The sequence below is a fragment of the Lepus europaeus genome, chromosome 13, assembly GCF_033115175.1.
Source record: "Lepus europaeus isolate LE1 chromosome 13, mLepTim1.pri, whole genome shotgun sequence".
In the NCBI taxonomy this organism is placed as follows: domain Eukaryota; kingdom Metazoa; phylum Chordata; class Mammalia; order Lagomorpha; family Leporidae; genus Lepus; species Lepus europaeus.
In genome coordinates this window covers 81,927,066-81,953,246 of record NC_084839.1, presented here as the reverse complement: position 1 = coordinate 81,953,246, position 26,181 = coordinate 81,927,066, and the positions used below count along the sequence as shown (strand labels likewise).

At 53.3% G+C, this 26,181-nt stretch overlaps 2 protein-coding genes across 2 annotated transcripts; both read left to right on the top strand.

The window, feature by feature from the left end:
• Positions 1 to 4,344: 4,344 nt before the first annotated feature.
• LOC133772385 (lysine-rich coiled-coil protein 1-like) lies at positions 4,345 to 5,064 on the top strand. The gene has a single exon (XM_062208863.1). The coding sequence runs from the start codon at positions 4,345 to 4,347 to the stop codon at positions 5,062 to 5,064; it is 720 nt and encodes a 239-aa protein (XP_062064847.1).
• A 1,383-nt stretch (positions 5,065 to 6,447) lies between these two features.
• On the top strand, positions 6,448 to 25,651 carry CD8B (CD8 subunit beta). The gene is made up of 6 exons (XM_062208862.1): positions 6,448 to 6,490; positions 10,469 to 10,816; positions 15,027 to 15,116; positions 17,752 to 17,841; positions 19,483 to 19,519; positions 25,372 to 25,651. Exons 1-6 carry the CDS (start codon positions 6,448 to 6,450, stop codon positions 25,649 to 25,651), a joined length of 888 nt encoding a protein of 295 aa, XP_062064846.1.
• The last annotated feature ends 530 nt before the right edge of the window (positions 25,652 to 26,181 follow it).

The window sequence follows — 26,181 nt, the reverse complement described above, 5'->3', positions numbered from 1 at the left end:
TCCCCCAGGGTGAGGAACAGGTGTTTAGTTGGCCTATGTGCCCAATGCCAAGCACACAGCACCTAGCTGAGAATACACGCTCAGTGAGAATGTGTGATGTCCTGGATAGAGAAAACCATATCCTACCGAGTCAAACCTCACACCACAGGCTACGCTACACATGAGGGCATTGAGACCCTGAGAAAGTAAGACAATTTCGCAAATCAACACGTGAGCAAGTGACCAGCCTGGCTCCAAATCCACACCTTCCCAGTTGCTCGGGCCAGGATTGTGGCCCTGAAGTCGCCACACCTATGCCCTCTAGGAGAGTCCTTCCAGGGGCTGAACACCATTTCTATGTGCCCTCTTTTAGACTGGGCACCCCAGCCACTATCCCATACTTACAAGACCCTTTGCAATCCAATTTTTCATGCTTCCTTCTCCTTCCATATTGAAGAAATGACTCGAGGTAACTCTAAAATCCCATTTCACCTTGCAATAACTTAAAACCCTTCACAGAACTATACCCCTCTTCTGGCAACTTCAGGGTCACTCTAGATGCTATGAGGATGCTTAAAAAAGTTTGTTTTGTTGAGGGGTGGGCTTTAGTCTAGCTGTCAAAATGCCCACATGCCACATGAGAGTACCTGTGCTTGATATCCAACTCTGGCCCCTGATTCCAGCTCCTGGCTACTAGAGGCCCTGCGAGGCAGCAGGGATGGCTCAAGTAGTTTGGTTCCTGCCACCCACGTGGGAGATCTGGATTGAGTTCCTGGCTCCCATCTCCTGCCCCATCTGGTTCTGGATAATGCATGCATTTAGGGAGTGAAGCAGTTGATGGGAGCACTCTCTTTGTCTATATCTCAAATCACAAAGAAAAGTAAGATCATGGAAAATGGGACTAAAAAATTCATTTTGGTGCAAAACAAAAAAATTGAATCCCACGTGTATCTTTTTCATAATGAGTTCCCATGAACTAAATGTTGCGGTTAAGATGTCATTTGGGACACTCGCATCCCATGTCTGAGTGCCTGGGTTTGAGTCCCTGCTCTGCTTCTGACTCCAGCTTCCTGCCAATGGCCACCCTGAGAGGCAGCAGGTGATGGCCCAAGTGTTTGAATTCCTGCCATCTATGTGAGAGACCCTGAGTTCTGGGCTCCTGGCTTTGGCCTGGCCCATCCCCAGTTGTTGTTGTCTTTTGGAGAGTGAAGAAGCAGATGGAAGATACTTCTCTTTGTCTGTCCCTCTGTGTTGCTCAATTTTTTTTTTAAGTTAAAATCCTACCACCCATGTATGGTTGTTTTAAAAAATATTTTTGCACCAAAATAAACATCTTTTAATTAACTCAGATTTCCACAAACTTTTAGAAGGACCCTCATATTTTGGGATCAAGATCTTCCTAAGAATGAGGGTCCTGTCCCTCAGCCCCTCTCTACAGCTGACATTGTGCATGCAAAACACTGCTGCTTTGTTAGCCAGAGCTAAAAGGTAGCAAGAACCTAAATCTGCAAGCTAAACAAAGAATCGTGGCCCATAGCTGCTCCAGCACACCAAGCAGCCCTCTTAAAAATGAGGTCTATCCGTTGTGCACTGAAATAGAAAACGAATCTAAACACACTCATGCATCACTTAACAGGGACCTGTTCTGATAAATCTTAGGTGATTTCACCGTTATGCAAACACAACAGGGTGCACTCACCCACGCCAAGATGGCCGTGACCTCACCAAGTGATGTCACCTTATGGGACCACTCTATGCAGTCTGTTGTTGATCAAAACGTTGTTAGGGGATGCAAGTAGTTTGGGAAGAAAAAAAGAAGTCTGAATTGTGAGCCATGATACCAATCTGACTTCACAAGGGGTGGACTCCAGTTTAGTCTAGAGTAATCCAGTTAGCCCCGGAACGTGGCAGAAGAGAGAATTTGGGTTTATGGTGTTTATCGCTGCTGTGATCTTTTCACTCTGTTTTTAGCACAAACACATACTTATTTGACTACACGGGAAAACAAAACATTCAAGTAAGATGGAGGTACATCCTCAGAATAGACCACCAGCAACACAGTTAATGTCTGTGGCCTTCCTGGGCATCCTAATAATGAGATTGTGAACAGCTAACACTGACAGTAGCTGTGTGCCCAACACTGTCCCATGCCCTGCGTTTGCCATCACTCCTCTGCTGCTGGCCATAGCTGTAGGCTGGTACCCACAGCAGAGTGGGAAAGCATTCTGAGCTAGGGACTATGGCCGGGCAAGCAGACTCTGGACCCTCTTCTCTGCCTGGGTTCAGATCCTGCTTCCTCCACTTTTTGGCCATGACCTCAAGCAAGCTACTTACCCTCTGTGACTCAGATTTCTCATTCATGAGACAAGATTGATAGTTTCAGATTTTAACACAGCAAACAACGTGTCCCTCAGGTCATTCACCTGTCAAAAGACAAAAATTATTGAAAAACAGCCTGCAGAGCTTGATTGGCTTTTATTTGTGCTTCTGGAATTGGACAACCCCTCATTCGGTAAACAGTGAGTGTTGCACTGAACTGAGTAGGGGCGGTGGTTTCACAGAGAAGCGTTGGGGAAAGCAGACACAGAGAACAAAGAGATTGGTTGTTCCAGAGTGACTGTCCTTGCAAAGATGGGAACCCAGGGGGCTGCCTCATCATGCCAGCTAACACCAGCCTGTCTGGGAGTCTAGGTATCTGTCTCCTGATAAAGGCCTTAGTTCCCACTTGGTGGCATGGACTTCAGCCTGCTAACTCCATTTTGGTTTGACCTGTTGGGTCTAGTGCAGGAGCTCAGTCCAAACCTGTGGTCTCCTATACATTTGGTGTGACACACCCCAGCTATGACTCGAGATAGAAAGGGAGTATGTGAATGAGTGGCCGTAGAGTGACTTGGGATTATGCATATGATCTATTTTTCCTTTCTGGACATATAAGCATGGAGCTAGCCAGTTGTTTTTAGAGAACACTGCTTGATGGTCTGTTTTCCTTTCTTTAGGTGACTTGATTTTCTTAATTACACAGTTAATAGTAAGTCTAAAATAACCCATCATTTCTAAACCTAGGGTAACTACTGATAAATTTTTATATAAATGTATGTTATATTTATTATATATTTATAGGTCCTCCAGTTGACACAATTGCATTTTTATTAAAGATTTATTTATTTATTTTAAAGATTTATTTTATTTATTTGAAAGAGTTACAGAGAGAGGTAGAGACAGAGAGAGAGGTCTTCCATCTGCTGGTTCACTCCCCAGATGGCCACAAAGGCTGGAGCTGCGCTGATCTGAAGCCAGGAGCCAGGAGCTTCTTCTGGGTCTCCCATATGGGTGCAGGGGCCTAAGGACTTGGGCCATCTTCCACTGCTTCTCCAGACCATAGCAGAGAGCTGGATCAGAAGAGGAGTAGCTGGGACTAGAACCGGTGCCCATATGGGATGCTGGTGCTTCAGGCCAGGGCTTTAACAGCACCAGCTCCAGATTTATTTATTTGAAAGGTAGAGTTACAGACAGAAACACAAAGACAGTCAGAGAGAGATCTTCCATCTGCTGGTTCACTTCCCAAATGGCCAACACACCCAGAGCTGGGCTAGGTGGAAGCCAAGAGCCAGAAATTCCATCCAGGTCTCCAATGAGGGTGTCAGGGGCCCAAGCACTTGGGCCCTCTTCTGCTGCTTTCCTAGGCACATCAGCAAGGATCTGGATCAGAAGTGGAGCAGCTGGGTCTGGAACTGGCATGCACGTGGGATGCCAGCATTGCAGGCAGTGGCTTAACCCACTGCACCACAATGTTTGTTTGTTTGTTTGTGACAGGCAGAGTTAGAAAGGCAGTGAGAAAGAGAGAAAGGTCTTCCTTTTCTGTTGGTTCACCTCCCCTCCCCCCGCCAAAATGGCCACTACAGCTGCTGCGCTGCGCTGATCTGAAGCCAGGAGCCAGGTGCTTCTCCTGGTCTCCCATGGGGTGCAGGGCCCAAGCACTTGGGCCATCCTCCACTGCACTCCCAGGCCACAGCAGAGAGCTGGACTGGAAGAGGGGCAACCAGGACAGAATCCAGCGCCCCAACCGGGACTAGAACCCAGGGTGCCAGGGTCGCAGGCAGAGGATTAGCCTAGTGAGCCACCGTGCCGGCCCCAACGCTGAGTTTTAAAACTCATTTTTGTTATTCCATTATATTTCTCAATTCTCAGTCTACATCAAAAAATACATATTTTCAACATGACTACGTCGTATTCCCAGTATATGGCATAATTTAACGTCTCCTAAAAATTTCATTCTGATCTTTCTTTAGGACAAAGAAAACATCCATACAAAATAATACATTCGACAGGAGGTTCCCTCCCACCTTCCCCAGCGCAGCTTCATCCATGGACAAGGTCATGGAAGACGCCGAGACCTGCGACTCTTTCCAACACGAACTTGAGGCTTATATTAGAAAGCAGAAAGCCAGAGGCTTACAACCAAAGATCTACTTCAGAAAGGTGACGGAGCACTCGGCTCCCCGAGGAAGAGGCCGCATGGGCCCCACGCCCCCGGGCCTCTTCCCCTGGGGTCCCCCCAGGTTCCCAGCTTCCCACGAAAGGCTGAGGCCCACAGAAGGTCAGGTTCCCGCCTGGCCTGACGCTGGTCACCCCAGACAAAGACTGGGATTCCTAAACGGCTCTGGGCAGAGATGCCTGCGGCCCTTCCAAAGCACCTGGCTGCCGAGCCCACGTGGGCAGGTAGAGCCCGCGGGCCGCGCCGCCGGAGCAGGAGCAGGAGGCGCGGGGGGCACCGGACGGCCCGGCCCGGAGAGCCGCGGCCATCACGCAGGAGGCCGAAGGGCCCGGGAGGAGGCCCACGGAGAAGCCGCCGGCCGGGAGGCGAGAGCTGAACCCAAGAGGCAGCGCCAGGCGGCGGGAGGATCCCAGAAGGAGAACGCGGGCCTGGGGCGGAGGAAGGCCGAGCCGCCCGGACGCCAGCGCCGAGAGCGCGAGCGCCACACCCGGGCGGAGCGGCGGCGCGGCCGGGAGAAGCGGGCGCCCCGGAACGCCGGCTCTGAGGAGCCGGACCTGTGGGACGAGGCCATCCTCGGCGGGGGCTGCTGAGGCCGCAGCCCCGGGTGGGCGGCAGGGAGCCGCCGCGAAGAACGCGCAATCCCTGCCGCGCGTTCCGTGCCGGTGCAAACGTACGCAGATGGAAACCGCGAACGTGCAGACGCGTGAGAAGAACGCGTAGGAAAATTGCCTCAGGCGTGGACGTCGCAGCGAAACACGGCAGCCGGGGGCCTTTCCACAGCAACATTGTGTAGACAGAACTGCCGAAGCACTGGACGTAGGCGTCAAACAGCACGTTTCAATAAGCACCGTATAAACGCGCAGCCCGGCTCCGGAGACACTGCACGCTGAGCGCTGTGGGGCCGGGGGCCGCGGGGATGGGGGAGGCTGGGGCGGGGGCGGGGGTGTGAGTTAACTTCTCTTAAGTATATTTCCTTCTAGTTTGGATTTCGTACCACATGATTCTTTTTCGATAAATAAATATTTTTAAAGGGGGTCGACATATTGGAAAATCCATTCTGTGCATCACCCTATGTGACTACCTCTATAGCTCTTGGCTCCCAGCAGCTTCTTGCTCGCTTGTGAAACTGAGACTTGTCCCCGGTTTGCCAGTCGCTTTATAAATTGGTCTCTGCCACTAGAGGGCTCTGGACTCACCATGAGGTGGAAACAAGGAATTTTTCCAGGTTTTGTTCCTGTGGTAGCAGGGTGGGTGGGAAGGAGGTAGGTGAAAAGAAAAGAAGTGGGGCCCACGGTTTGGTGTAGGGGGTGGAGCCACCGGCAGCGCCGGCATCCCATAGAGGCGCCAGTTCTAGTCCTGGCTGCTCCACTTCCCATCCAGCTATGCCCTGGGAAAGCAGTAGAAGAGGGCCCAAGTGCTTGAGCCCCTGCACATGCGTGGCTCGTGGCTTCGGATTGGCCCAGCCGCAGCCATTGTGGCCACTTGGAGAGTGAACCAGCAGATGGTTCTCTCTCTGTCTCTCCTCTCTGTAACTCTGCCTTTCATATAAATAAATCTTTAAAAAGCAAAAGAAGAGCAGAGCAGAGCCCGAGGGGCAGGGTCCAGCTCCAGCCACACTCCTGTGGGACCTTGAACATCCTGACCCCTCTGAGCCTCGCTGTCACGTGCGGGCACGGCCCTGTCCTGAGCTCTCCGCGGGCAGGAGACCATCGCACGCTTGCACCTGCTGGGCGCCAGTCAGAGGCGCCACCTCCTTCCGGGAAAGCAGAGGGTCCTAAGCCCCTGCTCTTGGGAAAGGCGATTGAGAGGATGGGGGCGGAGACCCTGCGCTCCACACACCAGACTCCCGCCCCTTCCCCTCCCCGGCCCGTCCCACCCCGCCCCGGTGCCCGCTGCCGGTCCGCTCCCCGCCCACCCCAACCCTGCTGTCTCCCCGGAGCCCCGCGGGGACCAGGTGTCCCGGGCGACCCAGGATGCAGCCACGGCTCTGTCTCCTCCTGGCCGCACAGCTCGCCGGTAAGACGCCAAGACTCAGGGGCTGCGCGGGGCAGGGCCGGGTGGTCTGCGCCGGACGAATTGAGAAGCGGCTGTGGTCCCGGCGAGGCAGGCGACAGGCGAGGTCCCTAAGGTCCGGGAGCTCAGTCCCCCAGAACCTGGAGAGCCCGGGGAGGGAGAGGAGGGGCCTTTCTCTCCGCAGGAGCCTAGGGGCAGAAGAGGGGGAGGGAGAAAGGAAGACAAGAGAGGTCAGGTCGGGAAAGCAGAGGAAATGTCCTTGTCCAGGGTCCCCGGGAGGATGTGCCCCGGCAAAGTCCAGCACTCAGCCTGGCCCTCGTGCAGTGGACACATTCTCATTACCTCCCGGAAGCTGGGTGGTGCGGGGGACACGGCTGCTGCCAGGTCTCAGTGCTGGCAGGGTGGGTGTCTGTAACCCCAGTTCCCCCACAGGTCCCTATTGGTGGGTGTCCTGGGGCGGGTGACTCACTACAGGCAGCCTTGCGGCCAGAATGTTGAGCTTGGCACCCAGGCAAGGGTCTGCACTGTCCTTCTGTCTAAGCCCGTCCAGACCGCCTGTGGAAGAAGCCCCTCACCCCCCAAACTGCCCACTAACCCGTGGCTGATTTGCTGTCAGGCCCCCAAAGCCGCAAAGCAGGCATCCTGGAGAGAGAGGCCCGAGGCCTGGCGGGCCAGACTCCGACCCGCTGAGCTCAGCGATGTCATTAAGTAGAAACGGGGCCATTCAGAGCCACTCAAGCTGTGGCCAGTCCTGGAAACAGCAGGTCCCTCTTAAGAGTGGAGTGGCTACGCTAGTGACAGGGTCACATGAGGCCACATGTGTGGTGTGGCGAAGCTTGCTGTGTGTCCAGCACAGGGCCAGGGGCTCAGCCACGGCCAGGTGTACCGTCTCCAGCAGCGGAAGAGCAAGCAGACAGGAGAAGACTCAGAGAGGCCCCAGGCCATGTCCGCCAGAGGGGGACAGGCACACTCACAGCACAGGCCTGGCGCTGTCGAGGTGTCACTCTGGCCTCTGCTTGGAAGGGCTTCTTCGGGCATCTGTGTATTTGTGACTCGCTGAGTGCTTACACTTGTGAACCCATTACTTTGATCCCGCAGAGAATCACAGGGCTCCCTGCTCAGTTCCGAGGCCCCACAGCCTGGGTGTGAAGCTCCATCCCTAGGCTGTGTGAGCTTTTGCTTCCTTGTGCATAGAATGGGTGTGAAACGGTCTGTGCCCCCACAGGCCTGGTGAGGGTTAAGTAAGATGATGCTTGTTCCATGCCCAGCAGAGCTCAATAAATGTAGTCATGTCCGATCTTATTAAACACCCACAAGGAGGCAGTGACCCCCACAGTGAAGAAGCTCTGCTCCCCGCAAAAAGTCAGACTGGCATCTGGGGAGATAGAGAAGGCCCAGCAGCCGGTGGGGGCCCTGCTGCAAGCAGAAGCTTAGAGTGGTCTGGGAGAGGAATCGCGTTCAAGTGCATTTCATCAGTGATTAGGAAGGAAGTCGTGAAGGCAGGCGTCTGAGCCGCCAGCACAGGCAGGGCCATGACACAGGGCCCTGACTCGGGAAGCCAGCTCCTCCTGGCTACCCACACACCCGCCAGGTCCGTGTCCCCTCTGCCTTGCTGCTCCTGTCTTGGTCTGCAGGGTCTCTCTCTGCTCCGCAGCCAAGCTTAAAGGCTCCCCGGTCAGACTGGGTTTGTTGGAGGTTCAGTGTCCGTGGGCCTTGGGACCTGTGTTGCTCCTTCTCTTTGAGATTTCATTTCCTGCCAGGAACAACCCCTGAGATGGGAGAGGGCTTCCTTCCTTCCCCCTTTCTTTTTAAATATTTGTTTTATTTATTTGAAAGGCAGAGTTAGAGAAAGATCTTCCATCTACTAGTTCACTCCCCAAATGGCCACTGGGAGAGGCCAAAGCCAGGAGCCTGAAACTCCATCCAGGTCTCCCACGTGGGTGCAGGGATCCAACCACTTGGGCCATCTTCTACTGCTTTCCCAGGCCATAGCTGGATGGGAAGTGGAGCAGCCGGGACTTGAACCAGTGCACATATGGGATGCTGGCATCGCAAGCAGCAGCTTAACCCAACGTTGTGCCACAGCACCGTTTCTATCTTTCTAAGCCTCAGAGGCACGCAGGACAATAGCACCAAGCTACTCTTTCACAGAGAGGAGAGAGAGGCTGGGTGACCTGTGTGAGGCCCCACAGCTGGTACTGGGCAGAGGCTGGGTTCAAGGCCAAGCTGTGGGTCCTCCTCTAGTTCTTCATGAACGAGCCCATGCCTTCCAGGCGCTCTCCCTCAAAGATTAAAATAGACTTCCCCACCCCTGGGGAACAGGGACCCAGTGACTGCCGGGCTGGGCAGTGGCAGGCTGTTAATTTTGTCTACCAGGGGACAGTGAGATCCTTCTGCCGTCTGTCTGGACATGGTGGCTAGTCCTCTTCAAGGCTGACCAGACCAGCCGTGTGCGCTTCCTGTGCCCCTGAGCTTGTCCTGGGTCTCAGTCAGCAGCATAGAGTCTTTGGGAAGTCTTGACTTAGAGTGACCCCCGGGCAAGGTAAAAGGCAACCTGCATCGGCTTCATGCTTTAAATTCATGGATTTGAATCCTGGGCCACTCAGTATCTGTAAATGAGATTCTTAGCAAGTAATTTGATGCCTCAGTTTCCTCATCCACATAATGGGGACAAAAATTCTGAAGCCAAGGTCTGGCCTTGTAGCAGGTTAATCTGCCGCTTGGGACACCCTCATCCCATATCAGAGTGCTGGTTCGAGTCCCAGCTACTCTGCTACCAATCCAGATCCCTGCTAATGCACCTGGGAAGCAGCAGATGATGGCTCAGTACTTGGACCCCTGCCACCCAGATAAGACACGTACATGGGTTCCAGGCTCCTGGCACTGACCTGGCCCAGCCTTGGCTTTTGCGGCCATTTGGAGGCTGAACTGGCAGATGGAGGATCTCTCTGTCTCTGTCTTCTCTATCTCTGTGTTTGTGTGTGTGTCTCTCTTTCGTTATCGCTCGCTCTCTCTTTCTCTCTGCCTTTCAAATAAATAAATCTTCTAAAAAATTCTAATATCAGAGGCAAGGGTTTGGGCCTAGGGAGTAAGAAGCTATCTTGTAGGGTTAGGGTTTAGTCTCTGATTGAGACACTGGCATCCCTTATCAGAGCGCCAGCTAGAGTCCCACCTGCTCCGCTTCTGATCCAGCTCCCTGCTAAGGTTCCCGGGAAAGCTGTTGAAGATGGTCCAAGTACTTGGGACTCTGCCACCCATTTGGGAGACCAAGATAGAATTCCAGGGTCCTGGCTTCAGCCTGGTTCCAGCAAAGGTAGCCGTCAGTGGATGGACGATCTCTGTCTCCTCTTTCTCTGTCGCTCTGCCTTTCAAATAATTAAAATAAATCTTTAAAAAAAAAAAAAAAGGATACTGGTTGGATGCCTCTATCTCAAATTAGAGTTTCTGGGTTGGAGTCCTAGGTCCACTCCTGATTCCAGCTCCTGCACACACTGAGGCAGAAGGGGATGGATCAGATAGTTCGGTCCTGCCACCCACTTGGGAGACATGGATCGAGTTCCTGGCTCCCGGCTTTGGCCGGCCCCGCCCCAGCTGTTGCAGGCAGCTGTTGTTGGGAAGTGAACCAGCAAATGGGAACCCTCTGTCTGCCTGTGTTTCTGCCTTTCAAATAAAATAAACAAAAATATGTTTTGATCCTTAAACCAGTTTGAGAAGTGGTTGAGATAATTTTTGTGATCAACAAACGGCAACTCTCTCTGTGGTCCATTTCACAAAACTGGACTTGGCATTTGGGTCTGGTCTCCTGGCAGCTGACAGGGACGTGAGTTCTGAGTCTAGGAGCCAGCAGCTGCATTTGACACAGTCCCTGGACCCTGGCATTGGGCACGCTCTCGCGTGGTTTCTCCTGTGATACTTGATTCAGTGTGGCTCCGAGACCCGGTACCTGTGCTGATGTGGCTTCTGTCCTTTGGCTCTTCCCAGCTGTCCATGGCAGCACAACCCTGCAGCAGACCCCTGAGGCCATCGTGGTTCGGACAAATGGAACCGTGATGCTGTACTGCACCTGCCCTAGAGAGACTGTCTACTGGCTGCGACAGCGCCGGGTCCTGAGCAAGGACAGTGACCTCGAGTTCCTGGCCTCATGGCATCTTGAGAAAGGGATTACACTTGGCGAGGGGGTAGAAAAGGAGAAGCTGACTGTGTCTCGAGAGACAACCCGGTCTGTTCTCAGTCTCACAAGCGTGGAGCCTGCAGACACTGGCGTCTACTTCTGCATGACCGTCGGGTCTCCCACACTCACCTTCGGGAAGGGAACTCAGCTGAGAGTGGGTAAGAATCAGGCCTGATCCTATAACGAGCGTTGAGCACCTGCTGTGCACCGGTACCCCACTTGTTCCCAGCAAGCCCCACGCTGCTGCCGTGACCATTAGCACTGCTGCCAGCTGTATCAAAGGCTGTGTGTTGAGACTCACCCAGGCCAAGCGCCTACGGGTTGGCATGTTTATCTCACTGAAGCTGCTGCCTACCATGGCAGTGGTGTATATGATTCCCATTTTAGAAGGCAATCAGATGAGATTGAAAGATGGGTTTGAGCCAGAGATGGGCAAAGGCAGTGCTGCCCTTCAGGCCTCATCAGAGCCACCTGAGGCTGTGGCCGCACTGGGCCAAGTCCCCAGACTTGCCAGTGGTTTCAGAAATCCCTTGAGTGTGCAGACGGGGTAAGGGAGTTCTTGAGGCCCTGCCATACTCCGTGAGTGCTTTCCCAAAGCAGTGAGGAGCAGGTGCACTCCCCTTCCCCATGGAGGCCTGCAGCTTGAACCCACACCCGGAGCTACAGGGAGGGCCTTGACTTTCTCATCTGTGTCGTGAGGCTGCCGTGACCTCTGTGTGAGGCTGCAGTCCTGGGACAGGTCAGCACATCAGTGGAAATGTGTTGCAAGCCGTAAGTGCAATTTAAAATTTCCCAATAGCCGTGTTATAAAAAAGGAACAAGTGAAATGAGTTTGCACCATCTATTTTGCTTCACCTGGTTTACCAATAGGATTATCATTTCAACACGTAATCAGCGTGAGCATCACTAGACGGATTGACCTTGCTTTTTCGTACTGAGTTTGAGGTGTTTTACACGTACAGAGTGCATTCCGACCGGCCCCACTGCACGTGCTCAGCAGGGGCAGGGGTCTCACGGGCCCCAGGCTGGCTTTAGCCCCGTCTCCAGCCTAACCTCTGGCCGGGTCAGCTGCCTACAGACCTCTCCCTCTGCTCTTGCGGGGCTACTGAGAGGGACCCCCAGAAACCAGGCTGCTCAGCAAGGGGAGGTGCAGGAAGACAAAACCAGCAGAGCCGTGCCTTTCACCAGCCTGGGCCTTCACCTGGAAGGCAGCGGGCGGGGGATAGATTCTGACAAGGCACGGAGGGAGTCCGTGGTTCTCGTATTGGCTCGTGGGCTTTGGGGGGCTTGGGATTTGGGTGTGGTTCCTTGTTCTTATCCCTCTAGGCCCCATAGCTGCCCAGTGCTGTGAGCTCAGGGTCTAAGAAAAGTGGGTGGTGAGAGACCCATGGCTGATTTTTTTCAGCCACATCCCACCACCTCCTCCACCTGCATCACCACACACTCCTGGCGTCCACGTTCCCAAACCCTGCATCCTGCTCAGCACCTCCCACACTGTGCACTTCCCCCCATCCCTTCTCCTCCAGAGGTGGGGTACCTGGAGCCAGAGCCCACTTGTTGGGCCAGAAATCCCTGCATTTAAAGTGTTCATTTCTCTATTTTTTTTCTTTTGATTTTATTTATTTATTTTCAGAGGAATAGTTACAGAGAGAGAGAGATAGAGAGAAATGTGTTCCATCCACTGGTTCGCTCCCCAAATGGCAGCAACAGCCAGAGCTGAACCAATCCAAAGACAGGAGCCAGGAGCTTCCTCCAGGGCCCCCACGCAGGTCCAAGTACCTGGACCTTCCTCCACTACCCTCCCAGGCCATTAGCAGGGAGCTGATCGGAAGTGGAGCAGCTGGGACTCAAACTGGTGCCCATATGAGATGCTGGTGCCACAGGCGGAGGCCTAGCCCACTACACCACAGCACCAGTCCCTATTTTTTATTTTTTTGAAAGGGGGAGAGATAGAGAGAGAGAGAGACAGAGAGCGAGAGAGAGATTCTATGTGCTCCTTCATTCCCAAATGCCCACAACAACCAAAGCTGTACCTGGCTCTCCATCCGGGTCTCCCACTTGGGCAGCAGCAGGGACTCGAGTACTCCAGATGTGCATCAGCAGGAAGCTGGAATCAGGAGTGGAGCCAGGACTCGAGCCCCAAAACACCCTCAGGTTGGAATGCAGGTGTCCCCCGGGTGTCTTGGCCACCGCACCAACTGCCCGCCCCAGGTCAGTCATTTTAGTGGGGGAATCACATTTGGCACAGAAAGTGTTTGGAGAAAAGACAGGGCTTTTTCCAGACCCCACAGATTCACTGGGGGCTCAAAGCGCCAGTCCCTTTCAAGGAAGGCGTAGACGGGAAGGTTGAACTGGGGTGTCAGGAGGAACACAGGGGGCCTGGCTCTGGGCAAGAAGCTGTTCAGTGGACCAAGTCCCTCCCACGTCCCCAAGGCCCTGAGAGTCAGTGGAGCCGGCGCACCTCTCACCCCACTGTGAGGACTCCCTGTGTCCTTGAGTAAGAATCAGGCCAAGAGAGAGGCTTCTGGGACTGTGAGGATGAAAACGAGTGATCCACCACCCCCCTGCCACCAGCTCCTTGCTCTCAGGGCTATTTGCTTCTTGCCATACTTATCCTTAGGGCTGTGCTGCCCCAGGGCCTTGGTCCACCCAAGAAGTGTTTATGTATTCATCAGAAAACGCCTGCCCCCAAGGCAGTACAGCGTGACTGACAGCACAGCTTCTAGAACCAAAGTCGTTTGGGTCAGACCCTGGCTCTGCTGATCCATGACCATCTCCCTTGGGGCAAGTTCGCACAGCTCTCCAAGGCCAGGCTTCCTCAGGAATAAAGGGGGAACAACAGTGCCTACCCCAACAGTCGTTGGTTTCGATAAACTTATGCTGATGTGCATGGCACTGTCACCAGCACACAGGGGGAGCTCAGCACCCATCCATTCAAGTTCAGGGTTCTTTCCAGAAATGGCACGAAGCAGGCAGAGCAAGTGGTGTTCTCCCCATCTCCCAGAGGCAGCTCAGGGGTCCTCTTTGACACGGAAGAGGCCAGCCCCAATGTACCCCTCTGCTGGCTGCCAGTCCCTGTCCCCTTGACTCTCAGATTCACACCTGTCCCTGTCCCTTACAAGAATTTTGCAGAAAAATCGTTTCCAAGAGATCTGTTTCCTCCACTCAACAAAGGCTGGCTTCTGTGGCACCCGGCACCCACCCCATCCTCTACGTCTCAGAACTGCAGGTGTCTTCCTCCACCCTGTGGGCCCCTCCCACCACCCTCTGTGGAACCCAGGGGTGGCATGAGGGAGAGGAGTGGCCCACCCTGAGCCAGGAGAGGGGCCTGGCCTCTCGGCCCCCTGGGGCCAGCTCTGCTCATCTCTGGGACTCACCTTTGAAATGAAAGTTTAAAACTCAAGGTTCCTCTAGCACTCTTCTACATGATTTAAAAAAAAAAAAGATTTATTTATTTATTTGAAAGGCAGAGGCAGAGAGAGAGAGAGAGAGGTCTTCCCTCTGCTGGTTCATTCCCCAGATGGCCACAATGGTCGGAGTTGTGCCGATCCGAAGCCAGGAACCAGGAGCTTCTTCCAGGTCTCCCACATGGGTGCAGGGGCCCAAGGACTTGGGCCATCCTCCACTGCTTTCCCAGGCCAGAGCAGAGAGCTGGATCGGAAGTGGAGCAGCCGGGAAGTGGAGAACCAGCACCCATATGGGATGCCAGCACTGCAGGTGGTGGCTTCACCTGCTACACCACAGCGCCAGCCTCAGTATATGATTTTTAAAAGGTGTCTGGGAAGGAAAGCAAATCTCCACCCAGGCACCCAGTATGGTACTTTGTATGAGGAAAGGACGCCTTCTCTTTTCTGGAATCTTCTTCCACCTGCTGAGAGGTTGGCAAGGAGGGCTGAGGGGCTGGTCATGCCAAGGGCTTGGGGTCACAACTTCAACTTGGGGTCTTCAGCCAGGGGCCGCTCTGTGTGCTGCACACTTTGCTGGGCACACCGTCCCCTTTAATCCTTAGAGCTGTCCTGGGAAAGGGGGGGGCCTAATTTTTACTTCAGCAGGTGGGGAAACTGAGGCACAGAAAAGTATGATGATTTTCCCCAGCTCACACAGCAGCTAACTGGGCAGCCAGGTTCTGGTCAGGTCCAGTGGCTCCAGGGCCCCTCTCTCTAGAACACCAAGCCAACCCCCATCCTTGGGTCCTAGTTATATCAACGAGAACGCAGATCACAAATGCTCCTGCCCCGAGGCCTTCGAGCCCTGTCGGAGCCTGGGTGGGGCACGGCTGTGAGGATTCGAGGCGCGCCGTTCTGGGCTGGCCTTTGCGTCCCCTGCTCCTTACCTGACCGAGGGGTGCATTCTCCTTTCTCTCCGTAGTTCACATGTTTCCCACCACTGCCCAGCCCACCAAGAAGTCCACCCCCAAGAAGAGAGTGTGCCGGCTCCCCAACCCCGTGACCCAGAAGGGTGAGTGCTCTTGGTCCCCTGCACCTGCACCCTCAAAACCGGGCAAACAGCTTCTCCTCTCCCTCTCCCCCTCCTTCCACCAGCATTTGCCAAGTGTTGACCCTGTCGCCTGCTCTGCAGCCTGAGCTGGGGTTGGAAGGAGCACTGAGCAGGACAGTCATTCACTGATCAGGGGACGGGCTTGCAACTTCTCGCAGGACCACATGTAATGGACGGTGTGTCCACCCGAACACTCGCACTCGAATGTTCGTAGAAGCAGAATTCATAATAACCCAAGAGTAGAAACTGCCCAGATAGCCACCAGTTAATGAGTGGGCTAACAACATGAAGTATACCCATTGCAATGGAATATCACTTGGCTGTAACAAAGACTTAGATGCTGGTTCTGCCATCGCATGGATGAGCCTGAGTGAAGCCACTCACCAAAGACCAGGTGTTGTATGATCCCATTGGCCTGAAATGTCCAGAGTACACATTCTGCAGAGGCAGGAAGTAGATTAGTGGTTGCCAAAGGCTGGAGGGATGGGGAGAGGGATGGGAGTGACTCCCAGTGGGCACGGGTTTTTTTTGGCTAGGGAGGGATGGATGTGTTCTACAATTAGGCTTGGATATGCTTGCACAACTCCGTTAATATACTTAAAGTCATTAAATTGTACACTTCATTTCTTATTTTTTCCCTTTATTTGAGAGATAGGCACTCTCCAAATACCCAAGGGCTGGCAGCAAACTTGAATGAGGAGCTGGAGCCAGCACTCAAACCCAGGCACTCTGATGTAGGACACGTGGCGTGTTAACTGGTGCCTTAACCACCAAGCCACAAGTCCCCCCTCCACCAAATTGTACATTTTTAATCTGATGGAATTTATGGTATGTAAGTTATAGTTCAACAACGCTGTTACACAAGAAAAACACCATAAAGAATCGGCACATTAAATTTTTCCAGTTTTGATGCCTAACAGAGGCACCATCACAGATTAAGGACTTAATATATATTTGTTAATGAATGGACAAACTTGCCTCTGTGTGCTATAGGCACCAGACACCTCAGCCGGAGTTGGCACACACACTTTCCTTGAACCCATCAGCCCAAAAATACTGATCGCAGCCTCTAAGGGTTACTGGTGACAAACAGCAAGTGCCATCTGCTGCCACCCTCAGAACAAACCACAAGCGGTCCCACCAGGGCTGCCTCGGGCTTGGGTTGCTGTGTCTTAAGGATGCCAGGTGCAGAAATCATCTGCGGAGGGGCACCCAGCAGGTGGGGGAGGGAAGCTGCCACAAGGGGAGGGCACCAGACAGGCAACAGCAGAACCCTGGGCAGGGGGCCCAGTCTCAGGCAACAGCAAGATGGAGATACATAAGCCTGTTTGATAAAGCGCCAGGATACTTCTAGAAGCTTGTGGAAAATAGAATGAGAAGGTAAGTTTATGTTGGTGCAAAAATTTTTGGAATCCATGCATACAAGGGGTCTCTAGCAATTTCATGAAAAGTGAATGTTATAAAAAACTATCCATGGACGTGCCTTTCAAATAAATAAATAAATGGACATGGTCTATGGTTTGGTAATTCCCATTTTCAGTGTCTGCCTCAGGAAGGCACTTGGGCAAGGCAGCATGCCACCATGTGCTCAGCAGCTATTGGTGAAACACAGCAAACAACCCCTGTTCCCCGGTAGCGAAATGACCCATGGTACATCCATGCTGGCCAGTGCTACTCTTCCGGATAAAAAGAATATGTAGCCTGATTGTGCGAAGGAAAAAGAGCCAGTTGCAGAGCAATTTGGATGGCATAATTCACTGTATTAAATATAGTATTATTACTGTAAATACTGTATTAAATATTATTCTGTATAAATACAAAGAGAAAGCTAACAGGTGAACAGCGGTGGTTCCTTCCTGAAGGAGCAAGGATGTCAAAGTCCACTCTGATCCCATATCAAATCTTTCATGATGCAAATATGCTCAGCTATTGCTTGGGAAATGAAAAGATTTTTGATCAATGAAGAAAAATCCTATTATAAGGCATGAACATTGTCTACCTGCTTTGAACATAAATAGCTCCTGAATTTAATTCATGTTTAACAGGTGGATGTGATCCATGAAATTTTATATGCAAAATGGTCTCAGCGATATGTGAGGTGCATAGAGAAAACTCAGAAGGAGACACAGGAGGGCCCCGCACATCTGCTGAGCCCCCGCTTCAGAGGGAGAACGTCTGAAGCAAGCTGTGGCGTGTTGCCTGCGTGCGCGGTGCACGGTGACGTCAGCCTGCCTCGTCGCATCTGTCCTGAGCACGCACACGCTTTGTTCGTGTCCCTGTTCCCTACATACTGTAACAGCTGTTGACACAGCACTTACATTATAGCAGGTAGGATCTGCAGCCTGAAGCACCCAGGAGGATGTGCGTGGAGGTGATGCAGATGCCATGCCGGCTTACACAAGAGACTGTGCTGCCAGGGATTTGGGTATCCAAGGCGATGGGGTGCTATAACCAATCCCGAGGATGCTGACTGGTCGCCAGGATGCGGACGGTGGTGTCTCTGGGAGGGGGCCTTTCAGCTGACTCTCTCTGTTTGAATTTCTGTGCATGTCTCAAATGTTTGGAGTCGAGAACGAGTCGTGTGTGTCTCTTCCAGGCTTACCCTGTGGCCCCCTCATCCTCGGCCTGCTGGTGGCCGGCGTCCTGGTTCTGCTGTTGTCCTTGGGTGTGGCCCTCCACCGGCACTGTGAGTTGTCCCCACTTGGTGGCCCCATTGGCTGTTGGACATGTCCCTGGGGGTACTTTCTTCCCTAGGGGAGCAGAGCAGGTGGTAGCCCGCTGGAAACTTGTCCCAGAAAAACCATGTTGATCCCCAAGGTGACTCTTGGCTCACGGCCATGCAGCCCCAATCAGAAACCCTTCTGCCTCTGGAGTCAGACAAACCCAGTTACATCCAACACTGCTGCGTGACGTCACCACCTTGGGTGTGTGCCTGGCCTGAGCCTCAGCTGCCTCCCAGGTTGCTCTTTGTAAAGTCCCAGCCAGAGCGCCCAGCCTGTAGCGTGTGCCCCGCGGGAGGTAACGCATGTGAGCAGTTGACATCACAGCCCAGAGCCCAGAAGCAATTGCAGGGCTGGGGTAGGGGTAGGGAGTCTGTTCGAGGAAGCTAGAAATCCTCATGTTGATGAGGCTGCAGGGACACTGGGACAGCTGCTGCTCTCGCCCACTCAGGAGGGGATGGGCTCACAGCAAAGACGGGGCCGAAAGCTCAGAGCCCCAAGTCCATCCCTGGCTCTTCTCTCGCTGTGTGCCACCTCCAGCAAGTTGGGTGTCCTCTCCATGCTCCTATAAATGGGACGGGCAGCAAGGACCAGTGGCTCTCCCCTCGTGTAGGTCACATACCCCTTTGAATAGCTGACAGCAACTGTGAACCCCGCCCCCGGAGAAGTGCACCTGCTTGTGTACACCGTCAGCCTCATCACACAAAGGAGTCTGTACCCCCTAAGGACCCCGGTAAAGATCAGTGTTCTGCAAACCTATCTGATCAAGGACATCACCAGGAAAAAGTTGAAACACTCTGACTACCATACTTACTTAATGCATTTATATAATGATCCTAGATGTTCGAAAATGTACTCCAAAGATAAAAAGTCAACAAGGAAGAGATAGAAGTGTCAGTAGACTTGCTTGTATTTCCCTCCTATGTCCCAGCGGGCAGTCCTGCTCACCCTGTGAGTACCTGTGTTCTGCTGAGACCGCCCATCTGCTGGGCCATCAATTCTTCCCTTAAAAAAGAAAAAAAGAATTTACTTATTTATTCATACGGCAGAATGATGGAGAGAGAAGGAGGGAGGGAGGGAAAGGGAGAGAGAGAGAGAGATTTTCGATCCACTAGTTCACTCCTCAAATGGCCACAATGGCCAGGGGTGAGCCAGACCCAAGCCAGGAGCCAGGACCCCACCAGGCAGGACTGGAAGCGGAGCAGCTGGCTTAACCCACTGGCCCACAGTGCTGGCCCCTTGATCTCTCATTTCTGACCTGCTCTGAAGGGCGAGAGAGCGAGCTGAAGGACACACACTCTGGGGCAGATTAACTGAGTTTTGATTCTGGCTTCTCTGCTTACGAGCTGGGTGTCTTTGGATGAATAACTCAGGGTCTCACTCCCTCCGTGCCTCAGTTTCCCCATTTATAAAATAGAGATCGAAGTCCCGTCCAGCTCATAGGTTCCCAGTGAAAGTAAAGGAAGTTGAAATGTATGATGTGTTTAGGGCAGCACCGGGCACCAGGAAAGAGATCTGAGGTGTTGGCTGCCCTCCTCCTTGTCTCTGGGCCCTGCCGCCGCCGCCACGGCCCACGCTGACTGCCTACCCTTGCTTTCCTCCTCCAGGCCTGCAGAGGAGAGCGCGGCTGCACTTCATGAAACAGTAAGTGTGGACGGGGTGGGGGGGGTGGGCTCGGACCAGTGTGAGGCTTCCCTGGGGAGCTCTGCTCACAGCCTCCCGCCCTGCCACAGCCAGGGGCCGCCCCCCCCCCCCCCCCGACAGATTTCACCTTCAAAACAGAGACAGGGCTCTGGAAGATACAACCTCCACAGACAGACCAGCCGGTCATTTAGGTGTATTCCACACACACGGCCTTCTGCTCGCAGCTCTCCGGAGGACAGGCATGGAGCGCCTCGGGGCACCTGAGGGGCCTTCCTCCACCTCCATGGCGAGGCAGGTGCCTCCACCCCAAGGCCAGCCTTCCCCACCAGCAGTTCATTCCTTTCCCGGGAGAGCTGCCTGTGTCCCAGCTGCCACCCTCCACCCGCCTGGGTTCCCACAGGCTGAGCCTCACAGCACGGAGGCTGGAAAGCTCTCAGGAGGCCCAGTGAGCCGTGGGGGCCCAGGCCGAGGCCGTGCAAAGGCCGGTAATGATCGGGGGCTATGGCTGCTCCTGGCCTCGGGCCACAGGCTGAGTTTTTGGATTCAGTTTTTCTCCCTCAAAGCAGAGGCCTTGTCACCTCTGCCCCTTCGTGCATTGGCTCCTGAGAACAGCCATCTATTCCGTATAGAAATGCTTGGGGGCAGACGGACACAGCTTCAGCTGGAAGAAGGTCCCAGGGCCCTGAGCGCCACAGCTCCACTGTAAGCCCACCTGGGACTGAATCCGGGGCTTCTGAGACTCAGCAGAGCCGGGGAAGGGGGTCGGCGCAGGCCCTGAGCCCACCTCGCGCTCTCTGTGTTAGCAACGCTCCTACCTTCTGTCTGGGTTTGCACCTACCTGTAAGATGTCATTTGAACAAAAGGGTTTGTGGCTAAAGAAAAAAAAAGTTTGAAAACCACCTCAGGTGTGGCTCTCATGATCCAGCTGTAGATAAGGCGGCCCCGTGGGCCTCACAAGGAGCCGCTGGGGACTCGGGGTGCCTCAGGAGCGAGGTGCCACCAGCCTGTCACCGTGTCCACCAGCAGCCAGTTCCTGCTGGCCCCGGGGTGTCATTTGTGGGTGGCTCCTCTTAGCCGGTACTCAGGAAGTAACACTATTCAAAGCTAGAGTTATTTGGGCTACCCTTTTTTTTTTTTTTTTAAAGCTTTTTAAATTTTTTTTACAGAGAAAGATGGACCTTAAAAACACACTAGCACAGGCTGTTGGCTGCAGGCTACTTGGGGAGACCCCTCGCCCTCATGGGCTGTGCCTCTCTGTTACGGGAAATCTAGAATCATCTGACTGGAAATAAGTGGTTTCATGACACGCTGTTGTTTTCAGGTTTTACAGATGAGCAGTGAGTCCCTCTCTCGTGTCCTGCTGTAAAAAGACACTGACCAGTGGCTGGTGCTGTGACGTAGCGGGTAAAGCCGCTGCCTGCAGTGCCAGCATCCCATACGGGCGCCGGTTCAAATCCCAGCTGCTCCACTTCCAATCCAGCTCTCTGCTGTGGCCTGGGAAAGCAGTAGAAGATGGCCCAAGTCCTTGGGCCCCTGCAACCAAGTGGGAGACCCAGAAGAAGCTCCTGGCTCCTGGCTTCGGATCAGTTCAGCTCTGGCCATTGTGGCCTGTGGCCATTTGGGGAGTGAACCAATGGATGGAAGATCTCTCTCTCTCTCTCTCTGTGCCTCTCTGCAATTCTGCATTTCAAATAAATAAATAAATCTTTTTTTTTTTTTTTAAAAAGACACTGAGCAGTAATGAGCAAGATCGGGAAAGAGCGAGAAGGGACGCATTGCGCCGTGGGGACAGAGGGGACCCGCTGCAGCCGCCTGCTGCTCACTGCCGCCAGTTCTCGTGCATGTACACATGTTCTCAGCCGGCCTTGGAGAGTCTGAGGGAGAAGGCACTTGCCAGAGGCTGCCGGAGAACTGGGTCCCAAATGCCACCCATGACACCATTTCTGCCTCCTGTCCCGTCCCTGGGCTAGGCTCGTACCTTTGCTGGTCACTGCCCAGCCACCATCTTTGCATGTAGCCTGGCCTGGGGGAGGCATGGCAGTGGCTCCTCAGTCTCTGATGGGCCAGGCTGGGGCTGGCCATGCTCACAGAGAGGCGGCCTAAGAGGGGCTGCCCACCTCCCAGCTGCCCGGCCCTGAGGCCTCTCCTTGGAGCCAAGACCTTGTGGGACCGAGGGCAGGAGATCACTCCCTCTCCCCTTAGGAAGGTTCTTACTTTCACTTCCACTCTCTCGTGGTGTGTCAGTTTCTCCTCGCATTTTCTGATCTCTTTAGGGAGGTGTTCTTGGCTATAAAAAGCCCAGGGGTCAAACTGCACCCAGCCTCTGTGACATGAGGAAAACCCAAGTACAGCCAAGATGCCGGTGCTCAGGGGACAGACAGAGCAAGGTTGAGATGTGTCCATCCTCATTTGGCAATCTGCGGTCCTCACTGGCAGCCCTGGTTGTGGGAATGGAGAAAGCAGGGCAGCCATGGAGCTCCCAGGGCAGGCAGAGCCAGGCAGCAGGTACCACGGGCCCAGTCCTGCTGGCCGGCTCCCCAGCACCTGCACTAGCGCCCCAAAGCAGCCTTGTGTCAGAGGAGGTCAGAGTCATCGGGGCCTCTGTCCATTTGTTTTCTTGTCACCTCTCTGCCGTGGTGGTCAGGGAAGATGGTTGCAGGGAGAACAGTTGCAGAGCCGGAGTAGGGGGTGGCCAGGAGGACCTTGTGCCCCCAGCCTGGGCACGAGCGGCCTGATACACCCTGAGGCTGTGTTCCCCAGGAGCACCATGTCCAGGGCAAAGGAGAATCAAGTTCAAAGAAGGGCCCTCGCAGACAGGTTGCAGCCACAGAATGGAAAAATGTTACAGACGATGAGAGGGGAAAGAGTCTGGCAGGGAGGTAGCAGTGTGGCCAGCTCTTGGCCTCTGGCTGTGCTGGGTAGGATCTAGAAGCCCATAGATGGCTTGAGCAGAAGCGCTGCCCTCAGCCCGGCAGACCAGGAACAAGCTGCCTTCCAGGGCTGAGGGCGGGAGTGACAAAGACCCAGTGGGCTGGAGCAGCCCCCTCTGGGGTCCTTTGTTAAGGCAGCTCCCAGCCTGGCCATTCTGTGCAAGCGGAAAGAGACCAAGGGCCTCACAGCTGCTCACACCCGTCCACAGCGGAAGCAAGAACAGGCCTCAAGGCCTCTGTCCCAGGCCCTGACACTTGCCTGGTGTCCCTGCTGCTGTCTTGTTTACAAGTTTACATGAGGCTGGGTTGCGGGCAGAGGTGGCTCCTGCTCTGGGGTCTGTTATCTGTGCAGCAAGCACCTGTTGTGGCCCCCCCCCGACCGTGCTGGGGGGCCGGAGCAGTGGGAGCTGCGGTGAGGAGGTCTGCACCCAGCATCTGACTTTGGTTTTAAAGAAGAAGCTGAGCTGTTACTATTTTCTGAAGTGCCATTATGGCAAGTACACATACACACACACACATATCTATCTATAATTTAATTTAGATAGATGTATAATTTAATTTAGATTTTTTTTTTTTTTTGACAGGCAGAGTGGACAGTGAGAGAGAGACAGAGAGAAAGGTCTTCCTTTTTGCCGTTGGTTCACCCTCCAATGGCCGCCGCGGTAGCGCGCTGCGGCCAGCGCACCGTGCTGTTCCGATGGCAGGAGCCAGGTGCTTATCCTGGTCTCCCATGGGGTGCAGAGCCCAAACACTTGGGCCATCCTCCACTGCACTCCCTGGCCACAGCAGAGAGCTGGCCTGGAAGAGGGGCAACCGGGACAGGATCGGTGCCCCGACCGGGACTAGAACCCGGTGTGCCGGCGCCGCAAGGCGGAGGATTAGTTAATTTAGATATTAACTAGCAGTTCCACTCAAGCATCTATGCTAAAGGAGCACATCAAAAAATTATATTCATGGAGCCAGCGCTCTGGCATAGTAAGTTAAGAATCTGTGTGTAGTCCCAGCATCCCATATGGGTGCCAGTTGGAGTCCCAGCTGTTCCACTTCCAATCCAGCTCTCTGCTATGGCCTGGTAAGGCTATAGAAGATGGACCAAATGCTTGGGCCCCTGCATTCACATGGGAGACCCAGAGGAAGCTCCTGGCTCCTGGCTCCTGGCTTCAGATCAGATCAGCTCAGCTCCATCCATTGTGGCCATTTGGGGAGTGAATCAGCGGATGGAAGACCCCTCTCTCCCTCTGTCTCACCCACTCTCTGTCCACAACTATGCCTCTCAAGTGAATAAATACATCTTAAAATTATATTCATAAAGAAATATGCATTAACCTGTTCCATGTAGTGCTGCTTATTAGCCAAAAACTGGAAACAACACGAGTGTCCATCAAAAGAGACCAGTCAGATAAATCATGATGCTGTCTGAGTTACTGAGTTTTGAGCTAGATCCATATATACTGATGCCAAATGATGACCACTGCACATGCATGTATTTTGGTAACATCGTGTTGATTATTCCATTTTCCCCAAGTTTTTAGTTATTTTTCATTATTTGAAAAGCAGAGAGACAGACAGCTCTCATCTGTTGGTCCATGCCTAAAATATCTGCAATAGCAGGGGCTGGCAAGGCTGAAGCCAGGAGCCTGGAACCCAGTGCAGAACTCTCATGTGGGTGAAGGGACACAAATACTTAAGCCATCACCTGCTGACTCCCAGGCTGTGCACAAGCAGGAAACTGGGATTGGAATCGGAGCTAAGACTCAAACCCAAACATTCAAGAGGGGATGTAGATGTCCCAAGCAGTGTCTTAACTGCTACACCAAATGCCTATTCGCTAAATCTCATTTTAATACAACACATGATCACCGTCAAGATTCAAGGACAGATGAAAACAGGCCAAACAAATACACGCTGTCAGAAGCCAGGATACAGTCACCCTGGGGCTGGGGATCCTTAGAAGGAGCATGGGGTCATTGAGGGGAGGCGTTGACAGGTCCTGTTCCTCCATCTGAGCCAGCTGCTTGTGTGTGCTTAGTTTGCCAGAAGCCATCAAGTCGCATGTCCACTTTCATACCTAGAGATGGATATAAAGATTATATTTCAATAAAGATATTTGAAACCCCAATACAGAACATTGCAGGAACATGTAAAATCAGTATTTGGAAGCCTCTTGTTTGTCCAGATTTTTTTCTGCAGGTACTTTTTCAAACAGAAAATTCAAAGCTTATAATATAAGATGTAACACAGATGGTCTATATAAGCTAAAAAATATAGAAAATCTCATTGTTTAGCAAGCTTGATCTTTTTTTTTCTAATAATCTGCCGAGGCCTCTGGGTACTTTTGCTTGTATACGTACAAAGAAAGCTCTCTAAGGATTTGCTCCAAGCTACTAATGGCCGTGGCTATGGGGAATTTCTATGTCTGGTTTTGTACAGTTCCACATTATGTAAATGTTTGTAACAATCATATATTACTTTGGTTGTGGGGAGAAATTTAAAAGTTTGGAAAAGAAACAATTTTAAAAGGTCATTGTTATAGTACAAAATCAGAATCAATCAGAAATCCGTCCACAAACTACAAACATCATTCCATGGGAGTCAAGTGACACGTCTGAACAGCCAGACGGCATGGCCCCGCTCCCTCCTGGCTGTGCAACCTTGGACAGCGAAGCCCAGCCCCTGATTCACTGTGCAGCCTTGGGCAAGCTCTGTGTAAGCTCCATGAGCCCCGGTTCCCTCCTGTGGAACAAGCTTGCAGGGTGCCTCCCTGGTGCCTTGGCTGTGGGAAGGAGCCTGGGGAGCCCTCAGTGGGAGGCAGCCTGCAGGTGTGGCTCCCACCCAGGCCTGTTCAAAGCGGGGGCAGAGGGGGATGCAGGCTGTGACACCACCCTGCCTTTCATCCTTACTCATCCCCACCCCCGCCTGTAGGAAGTGGGCAACTTGTTTTCACAACGTGATCCCCGGCCCCCTGTGGGCTGCAGCACTGATCCGAATCTACACCCAGTCAAAGGGAAAGACAGAACGGCCCTGGCTGCCCTCGCAGGTGCGCCTCCAGGCTGGGGACAGAGGTCTCCTCTGCCGCCTCTCGGGAAACCTCCTGGCTGCGTCACTGACGCTCCCTGGGGGCCTGAGTCACATCGATGACACAAGCGAAAGGAAGCCCAGTCCCCCAGCCCCACGTGTTCGGGAGTCACAGAGACATGCGTGACACACGATTCTCCCCATGCTGAAGGCAGAGGGGCGGACAGAGGCCCCTGTGTGTGCACGGTGTGGTGTGCTCTCCTGGGTCGGGTTTCTCCCATCTGCTCACTGCCTTTCCCTCTTTCTTTTTTTTCTTAAAGATTTTATTTATTTATTTGAAAGACAAAGTTACAGAGAGAGAGAGAGAGCGAGAGAGAGAGAGAGATCTTCCATCTGCTGGTTCATTCCCTAAATGGCCACAATGTCCGGTGCTGGGCGGATCTGAAGCCAGGAGCCAGGAGCTGCTTCCAGGCCTCCCACATGGGTGCAGGGGCCCAAGTCCTTGAGGCATCTTCCACTGCCTTCACAGGCCATAACCAGGGAAATGGATCAGAAGAGGAACAGCTGGGACTTGAACTGTGGGATGCTGGTGCCGCAGGTGGCAGCTTACCCTGCTGTGCCACAGCACAGAGCCCTGGGTCTTAGTTTTTGGACGCTACTCCCAATGGACTTATTGGGGCAACTTCTATGTGCTCAGCCAGGCAAATGCTGGAACCA